The 12,360-nt window shown below is 40.3% G+C and overlaps 1 protein-coding gene across 3 annotated transcripts in view; it reads right to left on the bottom strand.

Annotated features, from left to right (window-relative positions):
* The window catches only part of SLC4A5 (solute carrier family 4 member 5), a 129,513-nt gene that overhangs the window by 89,566 nt on the left and 27,587 nt on the right, over positions 1–12,360 (bottom strand). For 2 of the 3 annotated variants that reach the window (XM_033400540.2, XM_049696139.1), the window contains exons 2-3: positions 8,465–8,545; positions 3,260–3,430 (exon numbers count right to left, since the gene is read on the bottom strand). In XM_033400540.2, coding sequence (XP_033256431.1) covers positions 3,260–3,430; positions 8,465–8,543 — 250 coding nt within the window. In that variant the 5' untranslated portion in view covers positions 8,544–8,545. Of the gene's footprint in view, positions 1–3,259; positions 3,431–8,464; positions 8,546–10,381; positions 10,569–12,360 lie in introns of all 3 variants that reach the window. The other variant, XM_049696138.1, reaches the window with a different exon arrangement.

The following is a 12,360-nucleotide window of genomic DNA, read 5'->3' as shown; positions in this document are numbered from 1 at the left end:
TTTCGGACTGACCGGTTTTAGCACTGACAGTCCCATGTCCCATGTCCTGGGAAAGCCCTCCATCCCAGTTAAACTGAAACCGTTGGTCACCCTACAACAATCTTTCACTCTGCAGATGAAGGTGCTGAGACCCTAGTGCCTACACACCAGGTTGAGCTTGGCCGGTCTTGTTCCTCTTAGATCTTGGCTCCGGTTCTTAGCACCAGCCAAGAGATGCCAAAGGGCAGCCATATTTCTACAGCTGCTTTTTACCCTCTTGCTTGTAAGAGCTCTCAAGAGGTTCTCAGAGCCAGAAAATGCATTCTTTCCAGGGAAGGAAGCATGGTACTTGCTGATTCTTACCACAGCTTGATGGTTCTATTCCCTACCTATGCTCTGCTGGAGTCAAGATTGATTGGCTGCTCAGTACTGACTTCCTAAATTATATCCATATTGGAGGAAGGGGTGGTAATCCAACTGCTATGGCATATCATATCATGGTGTAACTACTACCTACCTACCCCCGTCATCATAAGGCAATTTGGCTGCTTAAAAGGATACAATTCTCAGCCCATATCCAACATGGTGACTGACCAGTGATAACTTACAAAGGATAGTAGTGTAGTGGAAGGGACACACACAGGTTTTAGAGTCTACAGACTTGTTTTCAAATTCTAGTTTCACTGATTACCGCTGTATCACACTACATCTCTTCAAACCTTGATTTCCCAATCTGAAGATGGGGATAATAATATCTCCTTTTTATTAACAGTATACATTTAGTTAACAAAATTACAATGAAATACCATTTCATGGTACAAATTCTTGTCATTGTTTTGTGAGGCAGAAACTAAAGGAGTCACCTGTCAATCCTTCATCTGCACAGCCTGCTTTACTCTCAGGCCTAGCTATGTCTAGCCACCTGCCTGGCCAGCACCCACGCCCTCCATTCTGCATGATTCCCCTCTTCTGTAGAGGTAGGTCCCACTTGGACTTTGTGGCCAGCTAGACCACCTGCCTGGGCTGTCTGAATGGATTCATAGAATAGACAGGACACTCAGAGAAGGAAAACACATGTGGTCAGTTGTCCTACAGCAAAGAAAAGTGGCAGATTCAGGCAATTATCTAGATGATGCAGTAAAATTACTTGGGCACTGTTTTGTTTTCCCTTCCTCGGGTCATTGTTACTGACCCTGGGATGTGGTGGAGCAGGGTTTATATTTGCATCATACACGCAATGCCCTGTTTGGTTTGAAAGAAGTGAAGGACTGAGGGGTGAACCTCTACCACCCCTAAGAGAATGGCTGGAACAAGCTCAGCCCCCATGGGCTACAGAAAACTTGCGGTGGCTGTTGACTTTGCTAGCAGGCTTTGTGGCCCCCTTAAGTCAGCATGTCTGGAACTGTGGTCTGGAAAGTATTCTTAGGGGTAGGTGGGATCTATTAGAATTTTTTAATTTCATGTTTCCATTTTGATGATAATCTTAAAAAGATTTCTTTCATTAGATATAAGGGCAAAACTTTTCTGTTGTTATAATTCAAAAATGTAAGACACTTTTACAGAATAAAACCTTAATTAAGATATTATTTCTCAAACTGGGATTTTTATGGTCCCCTGGGGCTCTACAAATGTACAAATGCATTTTCATGGGTCCACAACCACTTTTCCCTTTAAAAGGGGTTCTTACTTTACCCCAGCTTGAAAGACATGGCCTGAAATTTCCTGTCCTCCTAGGCCCTCCCATTCTCTCCCCTGTTCCACAGCCATGCCATGTGACATGCATGGGAGTAGCAGGCTGTGAAGAGAATGAACTGAATGTGCAAACGTACCAAAGTATTCTCCATTCCCTCCCCTTTGGTTTCCAGTGAAAACCAGCGTCCCATTAACCAGAAACCACCAAAACAACATAAAATCCACCGTTCATGACCACTTCTGTGATGCACCATGTTGCATCAGCAAATACCATTTGTTAGACCTCCTCCAAACCCTTCGATAAGAGAGCACCAGCTCTAACCCACTTTCCTCTTCCCTGACTCAGGAAGGATCCAGCAGACTCAACTTTGAAAGGGTGACTTCACCTCTGAATGTGGTGGGGTGACAGGAGAATGCCCCAGAGAGTGAGTGGGAGCGTCCAGATCCAACATGGGGAGCAGGCCTTCCCTCCAGGCTAGCCCTCCTTTGGGTCTCTGATATGTCTACCCCGAACATGCATGTGTGCATAAGCCTGTGTGTGCATGTTTGTGTGTATGTGTGCACATGCATATTTTAATCAAAGCTTATCTCTTAAACTAGACACCTCCAAAGGACTCCCCATTAACCCTTCTCCCACAGAGGCACATTTACTTTGGAAAAGTCACAGGCCTTGGTAGACTTGGTGCCAATGACAGCAGTTGTTCAGGGCAGTGCAGGGTTGGGGGTGACTCAGATGGCCTTCGCAAGCGTGTATGTCAGGTCTCCTACAGGAATGTTAAGAGGTTGTTACTGCCTCTGACATTCTTTTGAAGGTTTAGATGGTAAAATAACTCATTTTGCCTTGCTCAAGACAGTGGAACTATATAGTAGAAACCAATTAGGTACCATTTATTATGCAGATTTGGGATATGCTGCAGGTGAAATCATGTCCCTAGAAACAGCGAAGGCTCAAAAGGATACAATGTCACAGTTGTGCTCTAATCTTTTCACTCCTCCTAAGATTGATACTTTTCTTTCCACAGGAAAGAACAAAAGACTGATGTTTAACCAGCCCAGAACTGATTTCCTCAACAGCAGAGGAAGGCCTCAGGGGCTCTGCTGTCCTGGGAGAAAGCCTCCAGGACTCTGCAAGCTGAGGAGGAGGGTGCCCAGACAATTCCAGACCATTCCTTCAAGCTCAGGTGAAGAGCGAGGGTCGGGGGAATGCAATAAGGAATTCAGTTTACTGAGCACAACACCTCACGCCAGACACTCATGTTTGTTATTGGCTCTTCGGGCAACGGCTGTGTGGCCCCTAGGAATTTGGAAACAGGAAATAATTCTGAGAATTAAACTGTGAAATCAAGGCAGAATGGATCAGAGCAGAGGTCTCAAAGTCACCAGAGAGGGACAGGGGCTCAGCCTGACTAAAGGTGTCCCTGAGCAGAGAGGCTGGTCTGCCATGGCAGCAGAGCAGAGGGGACTGAGAGGCCTGAGCAACATGGGGCGTTCCTCACATTCTCCAGAGAACCCCCCAGCCCTGCCCTGCCCTGCCCCATCTGGACCACCCAGCAGACGGCTCCCCAGAATGGTCCCCTCAAGAACTCACGTGTCCTGATGACATGATCCACAGTGCTGCAGGCACTGGCCAGCCCCTGCTGCGGCTTCTCTGGCCGCAAGCCCCAGTGGACCTTTTGCAGGCCTGAAAGATGTCCCTTCGGGTCTCTTTTCCTGTGAGGGTAACTGGGGACTGAAAGCCCAATGTGGATGGAACGGCAGTCTGTGGGCACAGAATAAAAGAGAGGGTAGGTAGAGTTACTGAAAATTGGCATTTCTCCTTAATATTTTCCAGTTACAAAGAGCTGAGGCCACTGAAGAAGATCAGAAGGCAAAGCATTCCTGGACGGGGCCACTGGGCTTGATAGAATTCCAGTTCTGAACCAACTCCCCAGTTGCTGGAAGGGAGACCCTTGGCCCTATAGTTAGAATTCTGTCAGAATGAGCAGAACTCCCATCTCCCCATTCTTGCTAGTCCAGAGCAGCAATAAACACATATGGTTTATGACACATGGTCCAGGAGAGAGCCCCTCAGTGGGTCACATATTTAGTTCAAAATGCCAAGCCCCGGCTTCAATTGTTATGGGAAAGCCATATGCATTTCCATCAAGGGCCATTTTTACTAACAACCAAGGACTATGTGAACTACTACTCATCAGAGAGGTGAGTTATTAAGGATTTCTCAAAGCTGGTTTTGTAAACTAGAATTTTCAAGAACTAGAGCTACCAAGAACCCTAATTCAGCATTCCACTAAGAAGCCTGGCTGCTATGTAAATCCCCCACTAACTCTGTACACATAGAGGCAGCTAGAATTCCCTCAGACCTCAGAAAGGACGTTCTGCCACCAGTTTCTCATCCGTATTGTCTTGAGTTGGTCAACAATTTTAAAAATAATTAATAGTCTTTTTAGCACAATTTTAGATGTACAGAATAATTGAGCAGATAATACATGAAGTTCCATGTACCCTACCATATGCCACCTCAAGTTTCTCCTATTATTTTTTTAACTTGGGTTGTGATTGACATATAATATTGTATTAATTTAAGGTGTACAACATAATGATTTGATATACGTATATCTGCAAAATGATTACCACAATAAGTTCAGTTAACATCCATCACCACACATAGTTACAAATTTTTTTCTTGTGATGAGAACTTTCAAGATTTAGTCTCTTAGCAACTTTCAAGCATACAATACACTATTGTTAACTACAGTCACCGTACAGTACATCACATCCCCATGACTAATTTATCTTATAACTGAAAGTTTGTGCCTTTTGACCACCTTCACCCAATTCCTCACATCCCACCCCCAGCCTCTGGTAACCACCAACCTATTCCCTGTTTCCATGAGTTTGGATTTTTAGATTCCATGTATAAGTGAGATCATACAGTATTTGTCTCTCTGTCTAAGACACTTAGCATAATGTCTTCAAGGTCCATTCATGTTGCAAACGACAAGATTTCTTTCTTTTTTATGGCTGAATAATATTCATATGTATATCACATTTTCTTTTACCGTTCAACTGCTGATGGACACTTAGGTTGTTTCCATGTCTTGACTATTATAAATAATGCTGCAATGAACATGAGAGTACAGATATATTTTCAAGATAATGATTTCATTTTTGGGGGGTATATACCCAAAAGTGGAATTGCTGGATCATACAGTAGTTCTGTTACTAATTTTTGAGGAATCTCCATACTGTTTTCCACAGTGTCTGCACCAATTTGCATTCCCACCAACAGTGCACAATGGTTTCCTTTTCTCCACATCCTTGCCAACATTTGTTATCCCTTGTCTTAGATGACAGCCATTCTAACAGTTGTGAGGTGATATCTCATCGTGGTTTTAATTTGAATTTCCCTGATGATTTAATGATGTTGAGCACATATTCAAGTACCTGTTAGCCATTTGTATGTTTTCTTTGGGAAAATTTCTATTCAGTTTCTCTTCCATTTTTAAATTGTATTTCTGTTTTGTTTTTCTATTGAATTGTATGAATACTTTATATATTTTGGGTATTAACCTCTTATCGGATATGTGATTTGCAAATATTTTCTCCCATTCTATAGGTTACCTTTTCATTTTGTTGATAATTTCCTTTGCTGTGCAGAAGCTTTTTAGCTTGATGTAGTTTAACTTTGTTTTTTATTTTGTTGCCTTTGCTTTTGATGTCAAATTAAAAAAAATAATTGCCAAGACTGATGTCAAGGAGCTTACCCCTTATGTTTTCTTCTAAGAGTTTCATGGTTTCAGGTCCTAAGTTCAAGTCTTCAATCCATTTTGAGTTGATTTTTCTGTATGGTGTAAGATAGGGGTCCAGTTTCATTCTTTTGCATGTGGCTGTCAAGTTTTCCCAATATCATTTATTGAAGACACTATCCTTTCCCCATTGTATATGTTGGCTCCTTTGTTATAAATTAATTGACTATATATGTGTGGATTTATTTCTGGGCTCTCTATTCTGTTCCATTGATCTATATGTCTGTTTTTATGCCAATACCATACTGTTTTGAATACAGTAGTTTGTAATATAGTTTGAAATCAGGAAGTGTGATCTTCAAGCTGTGTTCTTCTTTCTCAAGATTGCTTTGGTTATTCAGGGTTCTTTGTGGCTTCATATGAATTTCTGGATTGTTTTTTATATTTCTGTGAAAAAAACATCATTGAAATTTTGATTGAGATTCCATTGAGTCTGTAGATTGTTTTGGCTAATATGGACATCTTAAGAATATTAATTCTTCCAGTCCATGAACATGGAATATCTTTCCATGCATTTGTGTTATCTTCAATTTCTTCCATCAGTGTCTTACAGTTTTCAGTGCACAGATCTTTTATCTCCTCGGTTAAATTTTTTTCTAGGTATTTTATTCTTCTGATACAATTGTAAATGGAATTGTTCTCTTAATTTCTCTTTCTGAAAGTTCATTGTTAGTGTATAGAAATGCAACTGATTTTTGTATATTGATTTTTATCCTGAAATTTTAATTTAAAATAATTTCTTAAATTCTAACCATTTTTTGGTGGAATTTTTATCATTTTCTATTTATAATATCATGCCATCTGCAAATAGAGACAGTTTTACTTTTCCCTTTCCAATTTAAAAATTTCTTCTTCTTGCCTTTTATTTCTTTTTCTTGCCTAATTGCTCTGGCTAGGACTTCCAGTACTATTTTGAATAAAAGTGGCAAGAGTGGGCACCTTTGTTCTGTTCCTGATCTTAGAGAAGAGCTTTCAGATTTTCATCATTGAATATGATGTTAGCTATGGGCTTGTCATATATGGCCTTTATTATATTGAGGAACATTCCCTCTATAGCCAGTTTGTTGAGTGTTTTTTTTTTTAATCATGAATGGATGTTGAATTTTGTCAAATGCTTTTCCTGCATCTATTGAGATGATCATATAATTTTTATTCTTCATTTCATTAATGTGGTGTATCACATTGACTGATTTGTGGTAAAAATTTTCCCTAGGGCTGGTCAACAGCTATTGAACATTATGACTATTTCTGAAGCCCAAGAATAGCAGCTAAAATTTGAAAGTCTGTGGCAGAGTGGGAAATTGGACTTTGTGTTCTTACATCAAGATCTACACTAACTTTGTGAGGGGTTTTTTTTTGGGGGGGGGGGTTGTTTTGTTTTTGTTTGTTTGTTTGTTATTTTCCCTTGGAGGAGAGGGCTGCCTGTTGGCTCAAACTCCTGAAGCTGACATACTAGATGCCTGGGCATCACTGACTGCACATATCACACTGAAACCACATGAAGCTGAACCTTGAAGAAGCATGTCTAGGCCTTTTAGAGACATGTTGAATGCCCACTCTGGTGAGCAGATTCTGTGTTAGTCTACGCTGGCTGGTGCATTACTAGGCACTGGAGAGTAAGGTTACATGGATATCAGTGTCCAAATCTCTTTAGAACCCCAGCTCACCCCCACCTTATCCTACTGCTTGCTCTTCTGGACCCTCAATCTCTCGTGGGTGTAATGAGAAATTTGAGGTAGATACCTTTATGAAGCGCAGCCTCACTTCCTAGTGAACCAGTATCAGAATGGCTGGTGCATCTCCTTCTTTCTCTCTCCTACACTGAGCCTGAGCAAACTGTAATCTGAGGTAAGCCATGGTCACAAATATTTAGAGATAAGTAGTTCTACTCTAAAGGTTTAGCATATTTGGTTCTTTCAATGATGAGTTCCTATTCTCCACCCTTGAGGCCAGGAATGGAAATGAGAGGCAGCAGATGTATCAGAAAGGCCTCTACCAAGAGTTAGCTGCCCTGGGTGCTCCCTGGCTTGTTCTTCACCTGTTGTATGGCCATGCACATCTGCCTCTTTGGGACTCAGTGTTCTCACTGATAGTGCAGGAATAAAAATTCTTTCTCTACTGGCTAGGCATGGTTCTTGAGAAGATAGAATGGAATGGTGAATGGGAACATGATTTTCAGAATTGTGAGGGGTTATACAAACAAAGAGCACCCTTTTTTAAAAAAAAAATCAGGGGATGGTTGTCAGGGAAATATTTTCTTTCTGCCATGGATCTAACTTGTCTCATTTTCTCCACTATAACCGTCAGAGTGTGGCTGTTTAGCTGGTAAACTGTAGGGAATCACTAGCCCACCCCCAGCTTGTTTCTTTGCTCTGCAGGACCTCTCTTCTCACTGTGAACATCTTTGGCTCAGGACAGTGCCAGCTCCTCACTGCATTCTTCTTCATCAACAGCCCCAGAGTGACTCTACACGTTCCTCAGCTCAGGAAGCATCCAGCTGGACAGGAAGATTACTGTCTCCCTCCAAAAGGGCTGGGGTAGTGTCTCTTCATAAACTCTGTGGCTGCTTTTCTGTAGAATGTAGGATACTTAGGGTCTCTGAGTGAGCAATTCTGGAGCAACAAAAATATCCCCACTCAATATCCTCTTTCACTGGTTTTACCTGAGCTGCCATTTTTAGAATCTATAAAAAGTTGATATTTGGCATTTAGTATGATTTGTAGAGCTTGTAAAATAAGTGAGTTTAATTTTGTGTTGGAGAAGCTATGCCGTAATCCTAGTACCAGTTACCTGCCTCCAACCTGACCACGTGGTCCCTTTAAGACATGGTTAAGGCTGGTCCCACCTGATCTAGGGGAGACACTGTGGGTGGGTCAGGGAAAGGGACCAACTCTCTAGTTTTCCCAGCTGGAAGGGCTGTTATAAGGATATCCAAGGAATTCCCAGACCCTCCAAGAATTTGCATCAAGTTCTCAAGGTGAACTTACCTTCCTGATCCTGACATCGCCTCCTGTAGTTAGGGGGGTCCAGCTTCCCTACCCCAGCCTTTTCCTCCTCCACCTTCATAACTATAAAGTAAAAGATGAACACAGCCTCAAAATGTATATGACACAAAAAGGTAAAATTTCAAGGAGAAATGGTCAAATTCATACTCATAGCAGAAGACCTTAGTGCAGATGAAAAAAATTAAGACAAAAGAACATATAAACAAATTGAGGAAGCTCAAATATATATATGTTGGGGAGATATATATATATAAGAGAACACATTTCTTTTTCAAGTACAAATGGAACATTTACAAAGAGAGCACATATACTAGGTCTCAGGAAAGCCTTAGTAAATTTTAAAGAATCTGTATCATACTTCTACAGTAAAAAAACTAAAAACAAAAAAACCCAAAACTATACAGATTATCTGTGGGTTCTGCATCCATGAATTCCACCAACCATGAATGAAAAATATTTTTTAAAAATATTCCAGAAAGTTCCAAAAAGAAAAACTTGAATCTGCCACACACCAGCAACCATTTACATAACATTACATTGTATTTACAACTTTTTACATTGTATTTACATTGTTAGGTATTATAAGTAATCTAGAGATGATTTAAAGCATACAGGAAGAGGTACATTGGTTTATACACAAATACTATGCCACTTCATATAAGGGACTTAAGCATCACAGATTTTGGTATGGAGTGGGCAGTCCTGGAACAAATCACCCACAGATACAAAGGAATGACTATATATATAAATAAATATATAAATACATATTTATATATATGTGTATAATAAATATATTATATATACATATACTTGGAAACATATATATATATATACATATATCATTAGAAAAATAATTTCTAATGATGGGCTTAACAGGAAATCACAATGGAACTTATTACATATTTAGACTTGAATTACAACTTGAAACTTGTGGGTTACAATATACTTTGAGAAAAAAGGGAGAAAGGAAAGAAAGAGGGAGGGAGAGAGGAAAGTAGAAGGAAAATAAATGTGATAAGCAGTTAACTAAAGAACCTAGAAAAAAATGAGAGAGAAAAGAAGGTAGAAGAACATAAATATAAAAGATGAAAGCAACAAATAATGAAATAGAAGACAACTGAGCATAGAGATGGTTAATAAATCTAAAGGCAATTATTTGAAAAGATTGTTAAAATAAGCAAACCATGCAAGACTAATCAATAAGAAAAGAGAATATTCATATGTAAACAACATTTGGAATGAAAAAGGGATGTAACTAAAAATATAGTAGAGAATTTTAAAATTATAAGTGAATGCCATGAAAAACTTCACGCCAATATGTTGTAACTTAGATAATAATAACAGCTACTGTTGCAATGTGCCAGGCATTATTTTAAATGCTCTGCTCTGCATGTATGACTTACTTGAATCTTCACTATAAGTAACATTGTTGTTCCATTTTACAGATGAGGAAACTGAGGCACAGAAGGCATAATTGACTGCTCAAAGGGGGGAACAGCAATTCAAACCCAGACTGCCTGTTTCTGGAACTATAGCTCTTAGTCACAAGGCTAATAAACAGATAGTTGATTAGAAAAGTAATAGAAATGATCAAATAACTTAAAAAAATTAGAAACTCCAAATTAACCAATAACTGAAATGGTTACGGGAAAAGCATCACAACCAGTCATATATTGATAATTATTGAAGGTGCTTTGTAGGGACAAAAGAATCATCATATTATTTTTTCTATTTTTATTAAGTTTGAAAATTTTCTGTAATGAAAAGAAAAATAAACACCAGAAGCATAGAGGGTTTTTTTAAAATGTTTTATCTGAACCTTCAAGTATATATAGTCTCTAACTTATACAAAATTGTTCTCAAAAGTAGAGAAAGGGGAGTTGGAGGTAGTCGTTTCACCTGAACACCAGGATAGAGGATGGGGCCGAAAACAGGAGAGTTGGTTGCAAATCTTCATAAGGGCTAAGTTAAACCCTCAGATCTCGCTCCTAGGTTCAGTCTCCTAGAATGGCTCCCCTATCCCAGAAGATGGAAGAGTTAACTCAGATGGCCCTTGGATAGTTGAGAGCAAGAAGATGTCATTTCACTGGGGGAAAAAAGGATTTAATTAAAAATAGTGAGCCACTCAGCCCTCTCCTAGAACAGTAATGAAGCTTACACACTCCAGGTAGGAGACTGGAGGACTTAAAGATTCTGACATTTTGGAGATCTTTAACAAAATAGTTAGGACTCCACCCAATTGCCCACCTTGAGTCTATCATTCAAGAAGTCCAGGCTGTCAAACAGCTGTTTAGCAGCTCCACTCCAAATTATGATGGCCAGCAGAATCACCAGAATGACACAGACCAAAACAAACAGGAAAAGACAAAGTCCAAGAAAACAGGAGCACTGCAAGCAGCCAAAGAACCACTTGAAAACCATATAATTAACATCTTCAAGTGGACTAGAAAAAAAAATTGTATCCATGACAAAAAGAAAAGCAGAATGCTATAAACCTGGAACTTTTAAAGAATAAGATAGAACTCTTGGAAATTAAAGAGATGTTACAAGAAAACTTTCAATACAAGAGTTGGAACATGAAGTTGAAAAAATACATCAGATAATAGAGCACAAATACAAAGAAAAATTTTAGGAAAAAGACAAGGAAATCAGGGGATCAATCCAGATGTTCCAAAATCAAAGTAGTAGGAGTTTCTGAAAGAGAAATCAGGAAAAATGGTAGGGAGGAAGTTATTATTATTACTACTTTTTTTTTTTTTGCGGTACACGGGCCTCTCACTGTTGTGGCCTCTCCTGTTGCGGAGCACAGGCTCCGGACGCGCAGGCTCAGCGGCCATGGCTCACGGGCCCAGCGGCTCTGCAGCATGTGGGATCTTCCCGGACCAGGGCACGAACCCGTGTCCCCTGCATCGGCAGGTGGACTCTCAACCACTGCGCCACCAGGGAAGCCCCATAGAGGAAATTATTAAGAAAATGACATAAGAACACTTCCCAGAACTGAAGGATTTGACTCTCTTGATTGAAAGGGGCTGCTGAGAGCTCAGAAAAATACTTTTTTAAAAAAAAATCCACTCCAGGACTTCCCTGGTGGCTCAGTGGTTAAGAATCCTCCTGCCAATGCAGGGGACACAGGTTGGAGCCCTGGTCGGGGAAGATCCCACATGCCATGGAGCAACTAAGCCTGTGAGCCACAACTACTGAGCCTGTGCTCTAGAGCCCGTGAGACACAACTACTGAAGTCCACGCGCCTAGAGCCTGTGCTCTGCAACAAAGAGAAGCCACCACAAAAAGCCCATGCACTGCAATAGAGTAGCCCCCGCTCTCCGCAACTAGAGAAAGCCCATGTGCAGCAATAAAGAAGACCCAACACAGCCAAAAATACATATGTACATACATACATACATACAAAAAATCCACTCCAACTCACATCACCATGAAGTTTTAGAATATTACATATAAAGAGAAGACCTTAAAAGCTTCCAGAATAAGAATATAATTCACCTACAGAGAATCCACCATGAAAACTGGCATTGATTTCTGAATAGCCACAGTGGAAGCTATAAGACAAGGGATTCATGCCTTCAAAACTGAGGAAAAATTATTTCCAACCTAGAATTTCAGTCCTAACTAAGCTATCAATCAAATGTGAGAGTAGAATAAGGGCATTTTCAGGCATGAAATGTCTCAAAAATTTTCTCAGGAAGTGATTGAAGCAAGATGAAGGAACATCAAAGAAAGGAATATGGCATCTGGGAAATGGGATTCACCACAAAAGATTGGCACAGGTAGGTCCTAGGAGGGGAGCTATGCCGCAGTCCAGGGAGCAACAGGTGCATCTTAGATCACACTCTGGACAGGATGTCTCCAAGGAGAACCTA

Source organism: Orcinus orca, chromosome 13 (genome assembly GCF_937001465.1).
Source record: "Orcinus orca chromosome 13, mOrcOrc1.1, whole genome shotgun sequence".
Classification (NCBI taxonomy): Eukaryota; Metazoa; Chordata; class Mammalia; order Artiodactyla; family Delphinidae; genus Orcinus; species Orcinus orca.
The sequence above is the reverse complement of the archived record's forward strand: the minus strand, read 5'-3'. Positions and strand labels throughout refer to the sequence as shown.